The sequence below is a fragment of the Mauremys reevesii genome, linkage group 10 (assembly GCF_016161935.1).
Source record: "Mauremys reevesii isolate NIE-2019 linkage group 10, ASM1616193v1, whole genome shotgun sequence".
Classification (NCBI taxonomy): Eukaryota; Metazoa; Chordata; order Testudines; family Geoemydidae; genus Mauremys; species Mauremys reevesii.
In genome coordinates, this window is record NC_052632.1 from 80,728,791 (window position 1) to 80,751,693 (window position 22,903).

Genomic DNA, 22,903 nt, shown 5'->3' on the forward strand with positions numbered 1-22,903 from the left:
TCCAGTCTTGCCCCCAGCTGTGCCTCCGTTCCTGGCTCAGGGCAAGGCCGGGAGCGGAGCCACACCTGGCCACGGGCCCAGCTGCCGGCCCCCACCACAGCCCAGCTGCAGCTCTGCTCCTGCCCACAGCTGCAACTCCAGCTTCGGCTCCCTTACCCTATCCACCTGCCAGCCCCTTCCAGCCATGGCCCTGTTCCCGGCTTGGCAGGGGTGCGTGGACAAGGGGGGAGGGGGGAACCCTCAAAAGTTTGGGGACCACTGGTCTTCACAGCCACACCACACAAACCATGTACTCAGTGTGGTCTGCAGAGAAGGAAGCAAAGCAAAGCATTCAGAAGTAAACACCCCCATTCTTTATTCTAGCCCCAGCTCATGGAGCAGCCAGCCAGCAACCCTCTGCTGGTTGGTTCTGGTTTTACGCCTGAGCCTATCTTCAATTTCCTGACCCAGAGTGAAAGGCCCCAAATGAAAGATACTAACTGGTCATTGCAAATGCAGATGATTGGCCTTAATAAGATGCCACCTTCCCGTCTCCTTTTTCTGCCACCTGCTCCGCCAGGGTTAGCTGCCGGCTCGGTCTCCGTGTCCTTACGGTTCACGATGCTTAGCAACACGTTAATAGAAGCCTTGAAGAATTGGGTGGGGGGAAAAAGAGTGAACATCAGTTACTGAGGGATGCAGGAAAGACTGAATACAACTGAGCTAATTCTCCGCTATGGGGAAAGCTGGGGGGTGGGTCAGGATGCTGGACTCCAGTGCCGCTGGGTGGGGCACTCATCAGCTGGATCTCTCTTCCTCAGGGTCTTCTGCCCCAGATCAGGCACAGAACTGATGTTAGTACGAGATCTGTCCATTACTGGGGGGCTCTATGCTGGCCTGGCCGGGCGCCGCAATCCAATCTCTGAGCTCTACAGACCTGTACGTATCCTCTCCCCAAGACGCCCAAGTGTCCCAAATGCTTTTCTTGGAAGGAAGCCCACAAGCACACAGCCCGGCTAAAGGCTTCACCCCGTTCTACAACTGAACTCTCTCTCTCCCATTTCCAACTTGCTTAGAACCCTCTCGACCTCTCCCCCATTACCCGCGGCACACACTGCAGACATGAGTCACCACCACTAGGCATCAGGCTTTGACATCTCTCGTTGGGCCCAGCCAAGGCAGAAGCCAGGCTAAGTTCTCCTCTCTCAGAAAGTTACTGACCAGTCTGGACTTGCCAAGCAGAGCGATGGTGACTAAACACACCTGCAGCAAACCACCAAGGGCCAGATTTTTAAAGGTATTAAAGCGTCTAGTGGGATTTTCAAAAGCCTCTAGCCACTGAACTCTCACTGATTTCAGTGGGTGTCAGGCAAGTAGGTGTTTTTGAAAACATCACTGGGTACCTAGGTACCTTTCAAAATCTGGCTCTAAGTGTCTCGCTCACTTCCCTGCTCCCCCACCACAGAAGAGCAAGTGACGAGGAAATGGTAGGATCTCCCCAGCCACGAAACCCAAGGTTGGGCCCCCCTCACAAGTCACAGGGCTTACAGTTGGCGCACCGTCTATCTCATCAATGATCAGGCAGTTGGGCTTCTCGCTGGCCCCCAGCACGGACTTCATCTGAGTAGCAGCTTCAATCCGCGTTTTGAATATGTCCGGGCTGCGGTCGTCACTGAAACAAAAGCCGTTTCGAGCCATTTATATCCCTCTTGCGTTTAGTCTGCCTGGGTGATATCCTACCAGGATAGGCCGGAAGGCCAGGCAGGAGAACCGACTCACCTGGCGTTCATTTCAACTGCATTGTATCCTGCATGCTTGGCAATCACGTGGGCCAGCGTGGTCTTCCCCAAACCTGGTGGGCCACACAGCAGCGCCACCTGCAGCAGAGAGTGGGAATACAGAGCAATGCACACCATAGGCTCAGGGCGACCAGACAGCCAATGTGAAAAATCGGGACAGGGTGGGGGGTAATAGGAGCCTATATAAGAAAAAGGACCCAAAAATCGGGACTGCCCCTATAAAATCAGGACATCTGGTCACCCTAAGCACAGGAGACAGTCGCTCAATATCAAACAAGGACTATTTTGCAAAGGGCCAAAGCTCCACACCCTGAAAACTGCTCTGTCTTTAAAGCTGCCCCATCTTCTACCTCCCAAGGCTCCGGGAACTTCTTGGCATTAAGTTCCTATGGCGCTTTATACAGCAACATTAGCCCAGTAGCCTGATCAAATCCCAGTTTGGGTCATTGTAAGCTTGCCTATTAACTCCTGTCATTTCAGTGAAATAATTCTTCACTTCCTGCCCTAAATGATCCTGTGGTACTGCTGTTAAACATCACCCTCGCTCCTCCCTAGAAGTGGCTGCACGGATTGCTATATCTATGTATTTTACATACCCACATCTGGCCAAGTTATAAAAGCAAATGGAAACAGTTCACTTATTCATCGAAGCGATGGGAGAATCCATTAATGGAACACATAAGGCAACCTGAACTATAGGCACCAGTGCCAGCAATACGTAGGATGGTCTATTTAAATCTGTAGAGTGCTCTGGGATCCCTTCAGGGTGACACATTCTGCATAAGTGGTTAAGAGCCCAGCAATGTATTCACTTAAAACAGGGGTAGGAAACCTATGGCACGGGTGCCGAAGGCGGCACGCGAGCTGATTGTCAGTGGCACTCACACTGCCCGGGTCCTGGTCACCGGTCCGGGGGGCTCTGCATTTTAATTTAATTTTAAATGAAGCTTCTTAAACATTTTAAAAACCTTATTTACTTTACATACAACAATAGTTCAGTTCTATATTATAGACTTATAGAAAGAGACCTTCTAGAAACGTTACAATGTATGGCTGGCATGCGAAACAAATTAGAGTGAATAAATGAAGACTCGGCACAGCACTTCTGAAAAGTTGCCGACCCCTAACTTAAAACAATCTTTGCCATAACTTTAATTTATATCCCTTAACTTGCTGTTTAATCCAACAGAGGAGGTGCATGCAGTGCTATTCTGCTGCTGAGTATCTATTCTTATTTTCCCTTTAAATCCATTTATGGGACAGAGCTAAGCAGATAAAATCATAAACTGAGTGTATAATTTCATCCTCCTATGATGTATTTGTGCAGCACTGCCCTCTGCTGGAAGGAATCGTGCCTGCTTAAGTGTATGTAATGTCACCCTCTAGTGAAGGTGATTTTCAGAAGACAAAAATGAACTACAGGACAAGCACAATTATGCGCCGAGTTGCAGCTAGCACATTTAATCTGCCTGTGCTTGGAACAACCTCCTTTCACCCCAGCTGCGATCCCACTTTTTAAACTTGCAAAATGCAAGAGCAAGCAGCAGTTGACAGGAAAACCCCAAGAATTCACTGAAATTCTAAAAAGTGAATCCAGATTTCTCAGGGTTGTGCTGGAAGAGGAGGGGCCAAGCTGCTAACCCGCACCTTGTATTTCGGTCTCTTGTGTTGATCCAGCTCAGCCTCCAGAATCTCTTCTGTGAACTGTGCCTTACTTCTCCATTTGTTCTGCTGCTCCTTGGGCTGTTTGAACGGAGGGCGGGCGTCAGCGCTCGGTTTTGCTTTCTTCACGGGTTTTTCCCTCCCGAAGACCACCACGTCCCACAGCTTCAGCCATTTCAGAAGGCAGCGATTTGTGTACTGAGCAACAGAGGAGAAAAGGGGGCAGGATAAATAATCAATGGCGCTCGAAGGATCTGCCTGAGCAGAAAATGAGAAACTGTACATGGGAGTCTCTCTTGCACATGTCTGAGCTGAAAGCATCCTCCTCTGTAGCTTAAAAAGCTACTGTTTATGGACTGCACAGATCTCGTTGGAGGTTCTTTTCTGTGTGCACATGAAACAACCAGAGTTGAGCAGATCAGACTTGAGCCTTCAGGAGGCCGTAGGGATTTCTCCCCACCCCAACCTTGACCCCGCCCCAAATACACAAACACAGAGTGTGTGTGTCCCAATACATGGATATAATTAACTAACTCAGGCATATGACATTTTAATCTTCTTGAATGGAAGATGCCATCTGGGTTTGGAGCTGCAAGCACCATCTAGTGGGCCCAGCACTGGATTAGGAATCAGGAGACCTGTGTTGTATGTGCAACTCTGTCACTGGCCTGCTGGGTTACCCTAGGCATGTCCCTTCCCACCTCCGTGCCTGTTTTCCCCCCCACCCTTTGCCTCGCTTGGCCACTTAAATGCTAGGTTCTTCGGGGCAGGGACCATCTCTCACTAGGTCTATGAATGGTGTCTAGCACAATGGGACCCTGATCTCAGCTGGGGTTTCCAGGAGCTGCTATAACACAAACAATAATTTGGCACCAGAAACCCCCAGGATTAAAGAACTATCATCAAAAAACCCCATCGGGTCTACTTTATATAGGGATCTTACATCATCACTGAGCAGCTCCGTGTAGTGTCTAGGAGTAAATCTGTCGACCCACAGGCAGTGCAGCGCAGATTCGTCCTCATCGTCCGCACCGTCTGTTTCCTCGTTAGGCTCTGAGGTCTCATTTCCAGCCTCTCCATGGAGGTGACTGCAAGAAACAAGGCAGAGATGAAAAACCTCAGAGCACAAAGTGCCCACCCCATGAGAGCCTGTACTAGAGTCAAAGGAAAGATCAGGCAATAGTCATCAGAGAAATAGAAACACTAGCCTAGGTACAAAACATCCCACACCCAAAGGACAGAAGATTGGGGATTGGTCCTGCTTTGAGCAGGGGATGGGACTAGATGACCTCCTGAGGTCCCTTCCAACCCTCAGATTCTATGATTCTATGAAGAGATCCTAAATCCAGCTAACTTAATCCAGGCACCTGAGCAGTTAGCTCTCCCTTCACCGCATTTCTCTTACTGCCCCAGGTCATGGCAGGTCCATACTAGCCCACTGAGCAACTGCTGCCTAGCCAGTGTTGAGGTTTTTCAAAAGCTCACAGACTGCACTGGATAAATAGAGGTAATGGGGTTGTGGGTATTTTTTAGGGCTGTCCATTAATCGCAGTTAACGCACACAATTAACTCAAAAAAATTAATCACGATTAATCACACTGTTAAACAATAGAATACCAATCGAAATGTATTAAGTATTTTGGATGTCTCCTTTTTCATCTATATTGTATTCTGTGTTGTAACGGAAATCAAAGTGTATATTATTTTTTATTATAAATATTTGCACTGTAAAAATGAGAAAGAGGAAATAGTATTTTTCAATTCACCTCATACAAGTACTGTAGTGCAATCGCTTTGTCGTGAAAGTGCAACTTACAAATGTAGATTTTTTTTTTGTTATGTAAGTGCATTCAAAAACAAAACAATGTAAAACTTCAGAGCCTACAAGTCCACTCAGTCCTACTTCTTGTTCAGCCAATTGCTAAGACAAACAAGTTTGTTTACATTTACAGGAGATAATACTGCCCTCTTCTTATTTACAATGTCACCAGAAAGTGAGAACAGACATTTGCATGGCACGTTTGTAGCACAGGATTCCAGCAGTGGTACACCACTGCCAAATACAGAGGTAAAATAATCTCTCTACTCTTACTGGAGATTTCCCTGTTGATGCATCCCAGGATCACATTAGTTCTTTTGGTCACAGCATCGCACTGGGAGCTCATGTTCAGCTGATTATCCACCCTCATCCCCAAATTATTTTCAGAGTCACTGGTGCCCTGGAGACAGTCCCCCATCCTGGAGGTATGGCCTATGTTCTTTGTTCCTAGATGGATTTATTTACATACAGCCATACTAAAGTGCATATCGTGTGCATGCATGCGCCCAGCTTACCAAGTGATCCAGATCACTCTGTATCAATGACCTGCCCTCTTCATTATTTACCACATTCCCAATTTGTGTGTGATCTGCGGGTATCGGTGATGATTTTATGTTTCCTTCCAGGTCATTGATAAAAATCTTGAATAGCATCAGGCCAAGAATACATCCTGCTGGACCCCACTGGTAACATTATTACAGTAACACCTGGAGGCCTCATCTGAGATCAGAGTCCCACTGCGCTAGCTGCTGTATATATACTTAGTAAGAGACCGTTCCTGCCTCAAAGAGCTCACAGTCTACATAGACATGAGAAGCAAACCACCGGTGAAAAAGGATTATTGTGTTACAGATGGGGAACAGAGGCATGGCATGATTAAGTGACTTGCCCAAGGAAATCTGTGGCCGAGCTGGGAATTGTACCCAGATCTCCTGACTTCCAGTTCATGCCCTGGACCACAAGGTCATTCTTCAACTTAAAGAAACACCCTGGAGCAGGCTCCAATGAGCAGGCAGCGTCAGTGGCTCAATCCCAACAGAGGCCTCATTGTGGTGATGGAAGCGGTACCAGAGAGTGACGTGTGAGAACCCTGGCAGTAGATGCTACAAGGACAGGAGGAGAATTGCCAAAATGACCCACCTGTTTAATATTTCGGTCAGCTGCTGTGATGCCTCCAAAACCCGCCTCCGACGCTTAAAAACAAACGGGTGCGATGGGGGTCAGAATTGCTCTAATACATGGCTGGTGACTTAGCAAGGATTTCACAACTAATGCTCTTTGCCTGGCAGGGTGGCAAGGAGGTTATGCTGAGATGACATTATTTTGCTTTAGTCCAAGAATTAAAATCCATATATTAAAATACGTCACTTCCCCTGGTGGCATTCTCCAGACCTGGCTGTTCAGGGACATGATATTTAAGGCTACGTTTTCGAAAGGTTTCTGTCTGTGCTTGCAATAAAACAATCTGTGTGCACCTGATGGGTCCTTTGGTGCAAGTATGAATGAGGCTGGGCTCTCATACACTGCATGTTCCTCAAGGCTGTCTGGCCAATTCTGAAGAACCAGGTTTTGGATCTACAGTATACAAAAAAAGCTAATTTAAAGAGTGCTACCCTCTCCTAGCTCATTTTGATCTCAGTGTTCTATCCACACAAGTAAGAAAAATGAATCATGTAAATTTGTTGCTGGATATAATCTATATGGTCCCTCTGGGGCTGGCGAGTTCACATCCTGAGGGTGTTTACACTGAAGCGGGAGCACCTGCGACAATCTGGTCAATTGTCTTGGTAGCTGAAACGGCCAAGAGCCTTTCTGCTGCTGAGGTGAAAGTGACCAATGAAAACTTGGATCACCAGTGATGGACACAGACTGGACATGCAGCCAGACCGTCTTAGAGACCTAGCTAGAGGTCGATTTGCATGGCGCTCGTTCTGCCTGGAGACCACGCCCCTTAAGGATCTGCTTTCTTGATGGTAATCTATATGGAGCCATGCCTGGAAACCAAACATTTCATATGGGAAAGGAGGGAGAAGGGTTAGTCCAACAGAACAGACTCAAAAGGAAGTGGGGGAAGCCATCTCACACATTATTCGATTCATGTTAAGAGGGCAAAGCACTTAAGAACATAATGCCAGGAATAAATTTACTAGGGGTGACATTTTCAAAAGCATGTAAGTGACTACATCCCATTGTGAAAAGTGACTTAGGAATTTAGGAGACTAATTCTCATTGAAAGCCAACAGGACTTTGGCTCTAAGTCACTCACGTTCTTTTGGAAATGTTACCTCAGTCTTTTTCCATTTCTAACTTCTACCATCAAATGGGAAGCAAGCAGCAGATCAGCAAAATGCAGCTGCTGGCGATACTTCAGAACATCTGGAACCTTGATTTTCAGGCGTGTCTGCTAATTCTGGGTACCCAGCTTGACACACCGATAGCTTAATTCTTTCACACGTTCCACAAACTGCAGTCAGAACTGCAGGAGCTGAAGCAGTATCGAAACTAAAGATCGAGGCACCCAGAATTAACAAACACTTGAGAATTCAGGTCGTTGATGCCTGACCCTAGAAATATCAATTGCTAGCTGAGAGGAAGAGCTAGAAATAGGAATCGGGTACCATACCTCTTCAGACACTTGCTCCTTTAGGTAGGAAAAAGGAACCCCCAGTAAATGAAGTGGTCTTTGTGCGTTCCAGCCCAGAGAGTTGGGGAGCTGTAAAGATCAGAGACTGCACTAGTATTTACAAAGAACAGGTTCATATTTCACCCTTAGCAAGAGACTCTAGAGTACTCAGCTTCCATCACTACATCGGAGGCCACAGAATAAACCTACCCAACCCAGTCTCCAGTTGCCAGATCTTACCTCCACTCCAATTCTGGAGTGATCTTCCTTCAGAACCATGAAGACTCTGGTGCCATCAGTAGAAGTCACATTGACATAGTCCTCCAGGATGGGCGGGCGCTTGAGAACCCGTTTCAGGTCCTTGTCAAGGGGTGGCGTCATGCGTAGCGGAACCATGTCGCTCACTTCCAGGCTCTCTGGGCTCAGGAACTTTGGACTCCTTTAACACAGGGACACAAGAGAAAGCGCCCATGAAATCACATTCCCAGCAGGCTAAACTCAACGTACCAAAACTTACTTCAAAACCAAAACATTAGACTCTGATATGCTCAAAAACAGATTTCATGGGCCTATGTCACCAGAAAGTGGCAATAAATACAAGCAGGAAAATGCTGTGCAAACTTCCCCCAACCAAGCTCTGTCATCCACACAAAGCCTGCCAGGCAGCATTCCCAGCTATTCTAGTACTGGGCACCCTCCACACAGCTCTGCCAATGTCCCTACAGGCTGGTCTGCAGCACTCTGAAGTCTAGTCACCTGCACAGTTTCTGTCCTGATATTACAGTCCCCTCCATACACCACTCTGCCGTGACTCCCCTCATCTCCTGTTAGTCCAGTCCTTCTCTTCCCTCCCTGTCAAAGCCCCTGAACCTGACCTCGTGCTCCTGACATGCCCACGTAAGGCACTCAGCTATCCCTGCAATGAGTATGGTATAAAGGTTTAGACAGCGAGGGGTCTCTCCTGAGCAGAAACCGCCTGTGCTGTTCGTTCTGTGAAGTGGACACAAAAAGACACTAGGATAAAGCCACCCAATTAGTTTTCCCTTGTAACCTAAACGGACATCTGACCCCAAGCTTCCAAAGACCTTTTGTTTACTGCATAAATTTAGCGCCAAGATTTAAAATTACTGACTGTCAAGGGCCTTTCTCACAACGGTGACAAAATAATGAGAAAGGGATTCAAACCCTGTTAACCTGGCACTCTGCAGTTTGGAGCAATTCCCAGGGGAAGGAGGCGGGGTAATGTCATCCTGGGGGAAATCAGGAGAGGCCAATTTGTCCTCCGCACCAAAGTTCAGCTTCTTAACGGCTTCAAGTCTTCGTCGCTTTGGCTTAGGAGCTGTTTGACACAAAGGGAAGTGGGGGAGGGAATGTCGATCAAAGCAGGGTATTTACTGAGAGCTAATACAACTCTTTTCATCCAAGGATCTCAAAGCACTTTATAAGCATTAGTGAACAGAGCTTCATATCCCCTTTTAACAGACAGGCAACTGAGGCACAGTAAGGCAAACTGACTTGCTCAAAGAGTCAACAACAGAGACAGAAACAGAAGCCGGAAGTCCGAGTTTCCAAGACTGTCCTGCTAGGACACACACTAATGTTTCCTAATTAGAGAAATTCCGTACAGTAAATTTTTCAGTGAAATGGCCTGCTTAGTGCCCACCTTTGGGACACCCTGAGAAATGAACGTCAGTTGCCTCAAAGAGGAACACGGGCTTGGGAGACGGGTGGCAGGCATCCGCTTTACCCTCTAGATTAGAACAAACGTGACAAACTGGCCAATCCAGCGTCACACCAATAGCCTGAGCTGCAAAGGGGATCAGCATCTAAGAAGAGCATTTAAGGTACACCACCAAGCGGAGGCAAAGGGAGGCACAAAAGGGCCTTGGCCTACACGTAACCAAAGAGCATTTCCAACACATACTGAGCACAGCAGGAGGCTGGTGAGGGGGCAAGCTCTTCGCACACTCCTCCTCCTCCTCGGATTCATGCAGAATATGCTCTAGATGCCGCTTCTTAGAGTTAGCCTCCCCAGTGGTCTCCACGGCATTTGTCTGGTGTTGAGAGTCCTTTCCCTGGCCTGGCTCGCAATCTAGAGCAGCAAAGTCCTTAACCACATCCCCGGCTGTGAGAGCTTCTTCAAACGTCTGCTTTCTGCTTCGGAGCTGGGAGACTTTGGGGGCTGACGGCTGAGATGGGACATCTGAAAAAGATATTTTTAAAAAATGACAATATGATGATGTGATCCCCATCTGCATGGGGGAAGTAGCCATGAATAAGCCTGATTTTAGCAGAGGAGATGCCAAACCAGACTGCAACACCGACCAGCCAGCAAAACCAGCCAGCCAGCAGGCAGAGAACTAAAGCAGCTGGTCCTTTAGCCCAACTGAGCTTGAACAGGTTTCTTTTAAAAGCCAGCTGGGTTCCATCTACATTTGCAGGTCAAGCCATGTTCCAGGTCAGTCAAGCACGTTTAGACATGGTTGCTTGCCCCAAGGAGATGGAACCTCAGTATTGGTGATTGCATGGAGAAATGTACCACGCACACTATTAGCATGTAAAACCCTCCGCTAAGATTCATTGTTCCTCAAGTTTAAAGCCTGCAGGGAGCACAGTCAACATCCAAGACCAACACTCTGTGCAAGGCCATTAGGTAACCGCCAGAACATGAGAAACCCCTTCCCGGGGCAAGTGGTTAATGGATCAAGGCTGAATCTCCTGATGCACCAGGCAGCTCCGTCTTTGCCATCCTGAACTCAGCTCTGCCAGAGACCGGAGGGGGGGGGGTCCCTCTCCCACCCCCCTAGTGCAAGCATGCCTGCAACACATTACAAACAAACCACCCAGCGGACAGCGCCACCCACCTTCCATCTCTGCCAGCACCTCCAGCTCGTCTGCAAACTGCTGATCGAACTCATCTTCAATGCCATACAGCTCCGGCTCCTCCATGAGACGGGCCGCGAGCTCCGCTCCCCTCCCGGGGCCCTGCACCAGCCTTGCACCGCCGCCAGCCCCTGCTCCCCTTGCAACTGGAAGCCGGGCGCGCGCCGCGCATGCCCTTCCGGGGAACGTTCCATCCCGCCGTCTCGCGAGCCGCTGATTGGCTGCCTCGCCCTTCACGCGCTGCGGCCCTGTCTCGTGTCGCTCCCGGCTGGAAACAATGTAGCCGCGGCGCCTTTCCGCCAGCCCCGGGCGCCCGGCAGCAGCAGCTGCAGCTGCAGGTTGGTCGCGCTCGGTGCATTTCGGGGGTGGGGGCTGGAAGCAGGTTTTCGCTGCTGGGGAACCCCCCGGGCCAGCGCAAGGGGAGGGGGGGCGGTTGCACGATTTCCCTCACTTCTGTCCCGTGCAGGGACCGTCACCCCTTTGCTTGTGCTGTTCTTGCAGCTGGAGCAGCTGTCTCAAGAAGAAGTTGCTCAGAAGTCCTGCTGGGGGCGGCCGGAGGACGCACTGACTAAGCTAAGGGCTGCCGCGGGCACGTTATCCTGAAATCGGCCTCATCATCCATTAATAACTCCCCTCGCTGGCGCGTCTGCCGTTGCGAGGGGTCAGTGACAAGAAGCGGTGGATGAAGGGGGTTGTTACCTATGGGCCACAACGGGATGTGGGTACCAACAACAGCTGGGGCCTGCATCCTTCTTTTCTCCTGCTGTACATCACTGGCTGCTGCCTGCTACCAAAGCAAGCCTTGTTTTTGACAGGCGCTCAAACTATCCAGGAGACTATACTGTACAGGGGACAATCTGGGATTGTGCCCTGCGGGTGATGGACGGGTTAGCGGGTGGAATCTTTTCCATTTCCAGTCATTCCGCCTGAACAGCAGCTGATTTATTTTTTATCTAAAAATCAATCCGTGATGCGGAGGTGAAGGAGCACAACGCGTGTTGTGTTCCCATCGCACTGGTTTCTGACGTTAAGTGCACACCATCCAATTTAAAATAATCTATTGTAAACAAACCGTTCTCTGCCTATATTACTGACAACACTGATTCAGGTGCCAGCAGTTCCTGTCTGTAGTGCAAAGACGTAGCCTTAGGTTGTAATAACTGAAAGGATTTAAAAACCTTTCACTCGGGATGGTTTTTGTTTACATTTTGCATTGATCGATGAAGTGACTTTCACTTTTGTTTTTAGGGCTGCAGTTTTTCAGTTTCAGCCAATACAGGGATGTAAATAGATCGGCACATACATGTATCTGAATATTTTCGCCATGGATTATACATTTTTTAATGGCACAGTAACATTTCTGGTGGGTTTTGTAGAAGCTTTGCTTTACACGGTCTAAATTTTGGGTCTAGTCTGAGTTGACAGCATCCATTCAATCATGGCCAGTGGAAAAGCCTGTCTGAAGTTCAGCAAGTGCAGTGTATCTGCCCCCCAGAGTGTGTTAGTTGTAAATCCCACGTCAGATGGGTGCATTCATTATTATAAATGATTTGTATTGTGGTAGCACCTAGGAGCCCCAGCCAAGGATAAGGACCCCATTGTGCTAGGTGCTGTACAACCGCATTGTGACTCCCAAATGTTGCATAGCGAGTAGATGTGAGAGGGTTCACTGCCCTTTGTACACAGCTGGAAGTGGGGAATCCATTAACATCACCACATCGCTGTACATCCCACAACAGGTGGGTGCACTCACTATTATTAATTACCTGTGTTGCGATAGTGCTCCAATCAGTCATCGTTGCTGTATTAACACAATAAAAGACAGTCCCTGCCCCAAGGAGCTTGCTGTCTTTCTATGAGAAGACACATCAGGAGGGTGTAACAAACAATCAAAGAAGGTGGACGAAGGGAGGTGTGGAGCTTTCAACAGCTGGAGTGAGGCAGTGCTTCTGCACCGCATCCCAGCAGTCCAGTGTATGTTTGATCAGTTCTGATGCTTTGTTTTGTTTTGTTTTTAAGGATTTTATAAACGAAAGAGCACACTCCTGAGGTGGAACGCTTACTTCCCTTCAAAGGGCCATGGAGCCGGGCAGCATTGATAATTTGTCCATCCTGTACCAGAGCTCTGACTTCATTGTGGTCAACAAGCACTGGGATGTTCGCATTGACAGCAAGATGTGGTATGAGAAGCTGACCCTGCAGAGCCAGCTGAAGTACCGTTTCCCAGAGCTGGCTGACCCAGACACGTATTATGGCTTCAGGTAAGTGAGCATGGAAGGGCAACGTTCATCTCAGCTCAACAGAGATGTTATCCCAGTGCACGTCCTCTCCGAGACAGCTGTGATGTCCCAGGAACATGCAGCTTGCAAGACTAGGACCTAGAGAGCCAGGGATGAAACGTTCACAGGCCGGGGCGGTTGACTTTGAAATGAGCTACCAGAGCAGATTCGTCTGAACCAAAACCTGGCCAAGTTCAGAACATGCTCCAAGATGCGACTGTCCCACTGTAACAGGAGCCAAGAAAGCAAAGAGAAGGGGAAAGAGGGAGAAGGTAAAGCTAGAACCGCTCCTGGGACCGGCAAAGAGCGGAATCCCATCGCGCACAGTCAGTGCTTGGTGGATCTAAATTATCCACTGGAGCCCAGATCCTCAATGGTAGTTAGGCACCTAACTCCCACTGAAATCATTAGAAGTGATGCGCCTTTGAGGATGAAGTTCTAAGTACTGCTCCCGGTGGGCTGGCTACTGGGCCATTCGGAATCCCTTTGACTTTAGCGGGGCTCCATCTCAGGGGAAAGCCTCCACCCTCTGAGCAGCTTGCGCTAGCTACTGCGATAATGGGCACTGCAGAAAAACTGAACCGAGAATTAAAAGCACTTACCGTTAATATAGATAAATAAAGTACAAGACACGCCATTGAAATGGTGCTCTACCAGCAATGGGGATTAACTGTAACTATTCCAGTAAAAGCAAATTCAAGTTGCCAGTGTCCCTTTAAGAATGGGTTGTCTTGATAATATGCTGAGCACTTACATAAGGCTTTGCATCTTCAGAGCTGGGCAGATCTGGACTACAAGCTCTTGGTGTGGGCCTGAGCTTGGGCTAAGATCCAGCATGTACTTAGAGGTACCCGAGCACCATAGGTCAGCCTTTTAGGGTGGGATTTTCAAAGTAGCCTATGGGAGTTAGGCACCCAAACTCAATGTCCCACCTTTAAACCGTTACACCAGACTCCTGCTCTATGGGTGAAAGAGCCAGCTGTGGCTTTTCAGAATCCCATGGAGGGCGTTTCTGATCCTCCCTTGCACTATCTATCTCTCCTAGGTTTTGCCACCAGCTAGACTTTTCCACCAGTGGGGCCCTCTGCGTTGCTCTCAATAAAGCGGCTGCCGGTAGCGCGTACAAGTGTTTTAAGGAACGGATGGTGACCAAGGCCTACCTCGCTCTGGTAAGTGTAGCCCCCTCTGCATGGGCTCTGTCATGGTCCATGTCTTCTCGGCCACCATTCATTGCATCCTGCCCTTTTAATGGCTTATAAACTGGTGGTGTATCCTCAGCCATTTTTGATGAAGGTTGGGATTCTGAAGGCACATCTGGCTCACAGCTGTTCAGCAGCAGCACGGGTGATGAGGTGCTAGAACTAAACCAGAAGGCTCAGCTAACACCTCAGAGTAAGATCGGGGACTGACTTAATTTTTAAACATTCTAATCCTCCCCCTTCCTATTCGCTCCAGGTTTCAGGGCCCACACTGGTTTCTCTGACCCTTCCTTCTAGGGGCTGTGGAATCGCCCCATCAAGAGCAGCATTTCCGGACGAAGGGTCTCAGAAAGCGAAAACCGATGCAGAGGTTGATCCTAGCTCCATACTTGCCAATCAGAGTCTGACCAGGCTACGTGTTTCATGTCTTGAGTTAATGGAACTTCTTGTCTCTGCAGCTGTTTGCGCTGTACAGGTCAGCGCGTGTTTATTGGAGAACGGGACTAGTTGTTACAATGGGTCTGTCCTTTCCTTTGATTTTGGCCATGGATCCTCTGCCCGCAGACTCGCCTCATCCCTCCATCTCTCTTAACATGGTGATTTCTGCTGCCGCCGTGACTAGCACAGAGGAAAACCTCTCCCCGCCTTCCCCCCTGCTATCCGGCTATGCATCTAACGTCAGGTTTACATCCCTGAGCATGCTCAGAGCAATGCCTGTCGCACACGAAGGGGGAGTGTTCTCTGAACCTGACCAGCATCAGCCAAGAGGAATCTCAGCCAAAAAGACAGGCCCACAGTGCAGCTCGGGTCTACCCACGCTCAGCTTTTTTCTAGGCTGTGGATCATGATGGTTTCCCTGTGACCTGTCTGCATTAATCTCCTGACCCCGGGGCCAATTGTGCCCAGGAGATATATAATCAGCTTTAGTTTGGGGAGAGTTTTTTTTTTAATCTGTCACTGATCATGTCACTAGGGCTCTTTCTTAGATGTGCCAAGTCTCTACACCTGGAGGATCCCAGACCTTGCTGTTGAATGCCTAGTATTCTGCCCTTTGCAGAGCTAATGCCTAGCTTGGTCAAATACAATCCCTGCTGGCTTTTGGTTGAGGTTCAATTTCCAGCAGGCAGGCCATTATTTCTTGTTGTACAAAGTTCATGTTGAGCCTCCCAGTGTGAATTTTCCAAGCACGCACTGTGGCACCAGCTCTCTAGGCAGCAAGCAAAATGGACCATGAGCTGTGCCCTTTTTCTATATTGTGTGTTTCTACATAAGTGGAGGCACATGATGCTGGTCCAGAAGAGGGCTTTCCATGAGGAGATGTGGCGCTGCAGACATCAGAACAATTTGGTTCTGAAGCAATCTTGAGTGAAGGCAGCCGGGTTGGGGTGGGGGGAATATGCCAAGATTATTTAATTCCTTAAATACAAGGATTCCTTCGTCTTAGTAGCTGAGGATAACCGTGTGTGATTGCCTGTGCTCTTGTGTGTTATTCTCTTTTGAACTTCGGTTTTCATGAAATGTTTCTAATCTGTGCTTTTTAATAACAACAGCGAGCACAGTTGAAAAAAGATGGTAATTAGTGCTTACATCCTGACTCACCAAAGCATTTAAGAACGTGTCTAACTTTGAAGTCGATGTGATTTAACCATATGCTTAAAATAGACACTAAGGAGACAGGAGTGAAAGAAATGCCAAAGATCAGCTCCAGTGCTCCAGTATGCAATGTCCCTTTTTCATACCGAGCAAGGAAATCCTTTCCCACTGTTGGCTGTTGTTAGCCCCAGATGTTTCAGAGACAACCATTGTGTGAATATGGTTTTGTGTTTATAGCTATGAGCTGAGGGGAATCATCTGCCTAGCAATCTGGCTGAGTTCTTAATTCAGAGCCAATTGCAGACAAACAGCTTATTATCAGTGACATTTGGATGGTGTCGCAGGAGAAAACGAACATGTGTTGAGTAAATGTCACTTGGCGTTGCTTCTGAGACAGAATCAATTTGTCCAGCGGAACTGAGGGATGTCAAACATTTCCTCGCAGAGGCATCTTAGGAAGCACTGTTGGTGCTTCTGGAGATAATTATTGATACCCACTGTTAATGTTGCAGGTGTTAGGACGCACTAGATCAACAGTCTCTCTGATAACCCACCCAAGATTTTATATATACTGTATATAAGTGAGTGTGTATATACGTGGCTATGTTAGTATTGCTTTCAGAGTGGGTATTCTTTGTGCGAATCGTGTGTCTGAACTGTATTTTCTGTGTCGTATTAACAGGCAGATGCTGCAGCCATTGACATGTAGAATCGGGTACTCAGGTTCTGAATCTGAAAGTGACAGCACACGGTAGCTTCATTGGAGTCCAATGGGCTCTACAGAGATGCAGTGGTCTGCGCGCGCACTGTCAGTTCCAGGATCGAAACCTTAGATCATAAGCTCTTTGGGGCTGGGACTTTGCCTTCTTCTGTGTGAGCATGATTTTTGTGTTGAGTTTCCGTTTTCTTGGGGGAACAGTTGTGCTCAGAGTTGATGGCCCAGAAGAGGTTCCAAGTTTGTTAAATTGCAATTTATTACTGGGTTTTGTGTTTTTCAGTGACCTGGAATTGTTCTGATCTGAGTTTCAGGGGTTGGTTGGTCCCATTAACTAACTAACTAACTCTTCTGTGCTGCAGGTCAGGGGCCACGTGAGCGAAAGCAGAATGACAATCCGTTATGCCATAGGGAAGAACACGACAGAAGGCATGACCCACATGATGTGTATTGAAGGGACAGAAGGTAAGCCTGCTCATAGATCAGACCCAGTGTCTTTTCCTTGCACTGTTATCATGATTGTTTGTCTCACGAGACTGGCAGCTATGACGGATATGGCTGAACTCCTATTTCCCATCTTGTTTTAGGCTGTGAAAATCCAAAGCCTTGCCAGTCAGAGCTAAGCGTCCTTGAGCATGGTTCATACAGTGGTGACCCGGTAACTAAAGTGCTTCTACAGCCACTGACGGGTAAGTGCTGGAGGGCTGAGGCAACCCCAGCCCTGTTTCTTATGTTAGGGGGAGCCAGGCTGTAGGGCCTTGAGTAGGGTGCAGAGCTTTTCTGCTGACTCACCCTGACAGTGGTGCTGGGTGGGTCTCATCAGCTAAAATATTGTCTCTCTGTCTGAGGCAAGAGAGCTAGAGGGAAGGAGCAGGATATCCTGCAGGGAGAAACCCTAGTCAGCTGGCATTTGCAGTCCTGGGCCTTTTCTCCACTGTTGTGATTTGGTTCTGCACTGTGGACCAGAAGCATTTAGGGGCTAGGATGAAGTGAAAGTCAAACTCATTGTCAGTCATGACCTAAATTGGGTCTTGAGCCCAAGTCTCCAAAGGTCAAAGAGTATGATGCATTCTCTCCCAACAGCACGGGTGTCAAGAGCCAGGGATTCAGTGGCAGTATTTGAACTCTGTGCCTTTTACGCTTTCATTCCCATGTTCCATTTAGGCCGGACGCACCAGCTCCGGGTTCACTGCAGTGCTGCTGGACACCCCATAGTGGGAGACTTCACGTACAGCTTTAAGAAGGACAGTAACCCGTACAGAATGATGCTGCATGCCTACTACCTGCGGATCCCTACCAGGAAGGAACTGATTGAGGTGAATGCCCCGGACCCCTTTCTGACCTCTCTGGATAGCAACTGGGTCCCTCACCGCGTTGTGCACCGACTGGATGAGATGATCCAGGAACTGAAGGACAAGACTATCCGGGCAGAGGAAGAGGAGAGGAACCAGGAAGCATTGCTTAGTAGTGGAGGAGAGGAGATGGGGAGCAAAGCCAAGACCCTGGAGAGAGAGGAAGAACGAGCCAAGTGTGAGCAGTGGTTGGCGGAGTGGGCCTTGGCATGAGATGCTGCTGTTGCTGTGCATTTCAAACCCAATATTCCATTTGCTCACTGTGGGACATGACAGACAACCCCCCGTCCCGGACCCAACGCCGCCTCCGCGTCAGCACTTTTTTATGCCGAGCTATCTTAGAATGAATCCTCCAGGGGTTCATTTCCGGGTCTGAAATGTGACTTATTTTAGCATCAAGTAGGATTTTGTTTTTCATGAGTCAAGCTCCACCCCACCACTGGATGCACTTTTCCTTGTTCTGCAACTCAGCTATGGGATTTGAATGTCATGCACCATATCAGAAATGAGGCAGAAGCCCCGGTGGACTGCACCTTTGTATTAGTGCTAAACTGCTGGGTGGGCGTCAGCAGAGCTGATCCGTTGATGATGTTCATGCAGAGAACGGTGGAGCTCCTTTCAAACCTGTAGAACTAAAACATTGCCAAGATACAATCAATTTAAAGGGAATCAGTCATGGAGGAGAGAAGGTGTGGACCTTAGGCCTTTCTGGGTGGAATCTTTGGATCTGCTTTCACTTCCCCATTCCTGCCTACTGAGTGATCATGTCCACTCACTGAGTCCTTTTAACTATTGCTGTCTTCCAGTGCAGGGCATGAAGAAATATCATGCAGCATTTTGCATTGATCGACTGAAAGGATGAGTCATGCCAACCAGCCATGTGCTTTGCCATAAATCCCTATGTGGGTAAACCCCAGTTAAACAGAGCTGCTGGGAGGGTCCTCTAATTGGAGCGTAGGACTTACTACCTTTCCCAAATCTGCATTTAGACCATTTGTATTTTTAAAAGGTTTTTAATTGATGAATACTAATGAATTTTAAACTTTCTAAGGAAATTTGACACGGAATACAGTCCTTCAGCAGTTCTGCAATGCTGTCGGTCTCAGATGTTTGTACCATCACACGTCTAGTACATTGGCACCAGTAGCACATTAAAAATATCCAACACCCCAAAACTTTTTCCTACGGGTGGTGAGATTTTATTACCCCCTTTACGTATATGCTACTTTTCTAAGAGCTTGCTCTTGCCTGGAGATGCACATGTCACTCCATCTACGACTAAAAATGTGCATTTCGGGCAGTTCTCAGCAGGAGAACACAATCCTAGGTAAATTCATGAGACTCACCTTGTTCTCGTAATGTCTGTGACAGGGCACTGCCTAGCGTTCACCACTAGATGGTGCCATAGGCAGTCTCAGGTATCACAGACCATTTCTTTTAATTGTTTTAGGACTTCAGCAGTGAGACTAGAGGAAAAACACACAAAACTAAAGGAATGTTAAGGGGCTGGTGCACACAAACCATAGCAAGGAAGGCTTGGATTCAGTGGCCCTGTTTTGGGAGAGTCAAGAGTTGAAGAGAAGCCTTAACCGAGAATTTCCTTGCTTTGAAAATCTCATTCAAACCTTCAGTGCTGCTGTGCTTGCCATGTTTGTGTTTTAATTTTCTCCTTTTAACGGTAGTTTTAAAATAATGGAATAAAACTGTCATGGAATTCTGTGAGACAGTCCCTAGATTATTGGGACAATAAACCACGATAGCCCATTCAGATCTATTGTGACCTGTGTATCTTAGCTATTTACATCGCACCAGTCACCTTAGTATCCAAGCCCTGAGCTGTCACATTGGTGCATGCCCTTAGGATCCCTTAATCCCCAGCCTATTGTGCATCTGACAGTGCACACTGTTCCAGTGTTGTTATAGCCGTGCCCATCCTAGGATATTAGCGAGGCAAAGCGGGTGAGGGAATATCTTTCATTGGACCAACTTCCGAAAGAGACAAGCTTTTGAGCTTCCACAGAGCTTTTCTCAAGGTCAGAGTAAAAGATATTACCTCAGCCACCTTGTCTGTTCCCCTAGATGACAAATATATCTACTGGGAGATGAAAAGAACTTCGCCGCTCTGCCCGGGACATGGAAACATAAACATTCTGCTGGGTCACTTAGCTCATGCTTGGGTTTTGCCCCTCAGAATGGCTCTGGCCACCTAATTCCATGGATGCCATTGATACAGCCTCAGTATAGTCTCAGCTGCCAATGTAATGCAGGCAGGCTCGCTTGTTTCCGGCAGTGTAGCTGGTATGTTCCCCTTCTGGAGCACATGTAGCTCAGACTGACACACCCATCGGGAGGAGGATTTGTGTCTTGTCGAATTACCTCTCATTGCACCAGTGGATGCACGTATGTGTCTGCAGCTTCCAGTAACTGTATGGAATTGACATGAAATGGGTCTTCGAGATAACAGTTCATCATCAGAGCTTTTGATGCATTATTAGGAGAATCTTCCTCTTTGGCACTTTATTGCTTGATATTTTGTGCATGTGTCGCAGGCAGTTAGGGCCAGATAATACCTGGTGGGTCATTATTTTTCATGGTTCTTCCCGACACTGTTCTCACTCATATCTGAAGCAGTGATCCGCTGATCGATGAATGTGAATTGACCCTGAGGGACAGTCATTAGGAGCAAAGCGTTCAGCAAATTTTAGTAGCTACAGGAAACAGAGACTCTAGCTTCGTTTGCTTTAGTATCTGACCGTCCCCACTGAGTATCCTAGTTCAGCTGCTGCTATTTTGCCAGGCAGGCAGAGTCTCATCCAATAGAGAACGTATCTCTGGCTCCAGAGACTGCTGGAGATTGTGTTAGTCAAAGGACGTGACGTGCATCGGTTGGCTGAAGCACGATCGTAGGAGTCATGATCTTGAGAAGCAATTCACGGAGTAGCATTAGCATTGGCTCAGGGCAGTCCTGATTATCAGCATTACTGGCTGGAGGTTACACACTGCTGCTATGCAGGCTAATGTTAGCTGCCCATTTGGAGGTGGACAGAATATTTGTGGAAGTAGAGGACCAGGGATGAGAAGCTCTGTGGACAAAACCTCCAAGACTCTTATCAATAATGTCTGCACCAAAGGTCCCAGTCTCACCTACCTTTGTCACACACATGCACAGTGAAGGGAGAAGCATAGGGAGTGGAGCCTGTTGGGAAGTAGCCTGATGAGATTCCTTCAACTCTAAGCCAGTGATGAGCACCAGTATACTGACTAAGTGACTTCCCTGATCACTGTGGGAAGGTGAAATTCACTGTGGTGGAGAGATCACACACAAAGTCCTCGGCAACACTTTATGCTCTTCACGCAGGGCCTTGTGCAGGGCACGTTAGCTGGGGTGAATTGTGCCCTGTAAGAGATTTAGAAAGGGTCTTCCAGCTGAGATATGCTCAGCATAGATCCTACCACCTCAGCATCGGCATTTGGCTCACATTGGAGAGTGGCTACCTGTTGGCCATGAAGATCTCAATTTGTCTTCGCTATGATGACCCAGAACTCACACACATACACTCACACTCAAACCCACACACATACACGCAAAGAGGAAATTAAGCCATTGTACAGGCAACCTCACTGGTTAGGTGAGCGCAGCCTAGTGTTTGTTCACCGGTTGATGGATGAAACTTGTCCTAAATGTTTAAAGTCTTGAAAACATTCCATCCAGAACCCTGTGGACCAAATGTTGGTGCACAGACCACAGCATCCCCTGACTGCTCTGCACGCCCGAGAGGGTTTAGACTTTATGTATTGCACTTTTGTCCAATGTTGCAGGAATCAGAGATGAATATTTTTTTCCTGAAATTTTATGAATTGTGGATTGAGAAATATATTTTGCAGTAACGCTTTCACACTGCTTCCACCCTGGAACCCTGTTGTACAGTGTTTGCTCTTCTTTAGATCCTCAGCTGTGTTTATCGTGTGGTAGAGATTTGACAGTTACTTCCCTTGGGTAATTTGCTAGGAGCCTTAAGTTGATCTACTGTATTTATATATTTATAATGTGGTGTGGGTAGTTTTTGTGGGAGTGCTTTGTGACATTTTGTAAACCTCAGAATAATCCTTGTTGTTTATTGTTAATGCATTTGTGAACATTCCTGTAATAAACCACTAAGTGTGCACCGTGTTTGTACCAATGGCCTGTTTAATTCACACAAACAGAGTGTTGCATGAAAAGGATGCTGCCATATAAAAAAAATAAATAGCCAGTGTCCTTAGCCCCTTAAATAAAGGCAAAGCTTTCTGCACTGCTCCTCCCGGTATCCTGACGAGGAATTATCTCCATTCTACAAATGCTACTGGACACGTTTCCTTTTCTTTGCTAAAGGAACAGACTCTATGGAACACCAAGGAGGGTCCCGTGGGTAGGTTCAATTCCATGCTCCCCCACTGGTTGCCTGTGTGAACTTGGGACGAGTCATGTTGTCGCTCTGTGACTCAGTTCCCCACCTGAGTAATAGTAGCAGTGCTACCCTTCCTTACAGGGGAGTTGTGAGGATGCAGTCATTAAAATTGGGAGGCCTCCAGTGATGAGGGTCAAATAAGGACCTCAGGGAGATAAACCATTCCCTCCATAGTGATCTTGGAGGGGAAAGTAAGAATGAAGCATAGTTTAAAGGGGTGCTTTGTTCATTGCAGCCCAGTTACTGTCTCCATAATCTTCCCTAAAAAAACAACGAGGCCGGTGGCACCTTAAAGACTAGCAGATTTATTTGGGCATAAGCTTTCGTGGGTAAAAAAAAAGCTTATGCCCAAATAAATCTGTTAATCTTTAAGGTGCCGCCGGACTCCTTGTTGTTTTTGTGGACACAGACTAATTCGGCTCCCCCCTGATACTTGATAATCTTCCCTAGTTATTCGCTTACCTGTATTCATGGCCTAAATCCGACCCTCCTCCCACATCCCCTCCACACCCACACTAGCTGAAACCAGATACCTCCATATCATGTACACAG

At 47.7% G+C, this 22,903-nt stretch overlaps 2 protein-coding genes across 5 annotated transcripts in view; one reads left to right on the forward strand and one right to left on the reverse strand.

The window, feature by feature from the left end:
* Positions 1–10,915, reverse strand: part of CHTF18 (chromosome transmission fidelity factor 18) — a 40,408-nt gene extending 29,493 nt beyond the window's left edge. The window contains exons 1-11 of one of the 2 annotated variants that reach the window (XM_039492938.1): positions 10,747–10,915; positions 9,807–10,085; positions 9,077–9,221; positions 8,123–8,321; positions 7,883–7,972; positions 6,400–6,452; positions 4,384–4,528; positions 3,426–3,638; positions 1,759–1,856; positions 1,528–1,651; positions 481–626 (exon numbers count right to left, since the gene is read on the reverse strand). In XM_039492938.1, the coding sequence (XP_039348872.1) occupies positions 481–626; positions 1,528–1,651; positions 1,759–1,856; positions 3,426–3,638; positions 4,384–4,528; positions 6,400–6,452; positions 7,883–7,972; positions 8,123–8,321; positions 9,077–9,221; positions 9,807–10,085; positions 10,747–10,831 (1,577 nt within the window). In that variant the 5' untranslated portion in view covers positions 10,832–10,915. Of the gene's footprint in view, positions 1–480; positions 627–1,527; positions 1,652–1,758; positions 1,857–3,419; positions 3,639–4,383; positions 4,529–6,399; positions 6,453–7,882; positions 7,973–8,122; positions 8,322–9,076; positions 9,222–9,806; positions 10,086–10,746 lie in introns of both variants that reach the window. The other variant, XM_039492937.1, reaches the window with a different exon arrangement.
* A 60-nt stretch (positions 10,916–10,975) lies between these two features.
* On the forward strand, positions 10,976–22,069 carry RPUSD1 (RNA pseudouridine synthase domain containing 1). Of its 3 annotated transcripts, none has more exons than XM_039493166.1 (7): positions 10,976–11,103; positions 12,785–13,026; positions 14,090–14,213; positions 14,500–14,718; positions 16,914–17,016; positions 17,139–17,240; positions 17,716–22,069. In XM_039493166.1, exons 2-7 carry the CDS (start codon positions 12,845–12,847, stop codon positions 18,114–18,116), a joined length of 1,131 nt encoding a protein of 376 aa, XP_039349100.1. In that variant the 5' UTR covers positions 10,976–11,103; positions 12,785–12,844; the 3' UTR covers positions 18,117–22,069. The 3 variants fall into 3 exon arrangements, with proteins under 3 accessions (XP_039349100.1, XP_039349102.1, XP_039349101.1); XM_039493167.1 differs by lacking the exon at positions 10,976–11,103 and adding an exon at positions 12,191–12,504; XM_039493168.1 differs by lacking the exon at positions 14,500–14,718.
* The last annotated feature ends 834 nt before the right edge of the window (positions 22,070–22,903 follow it).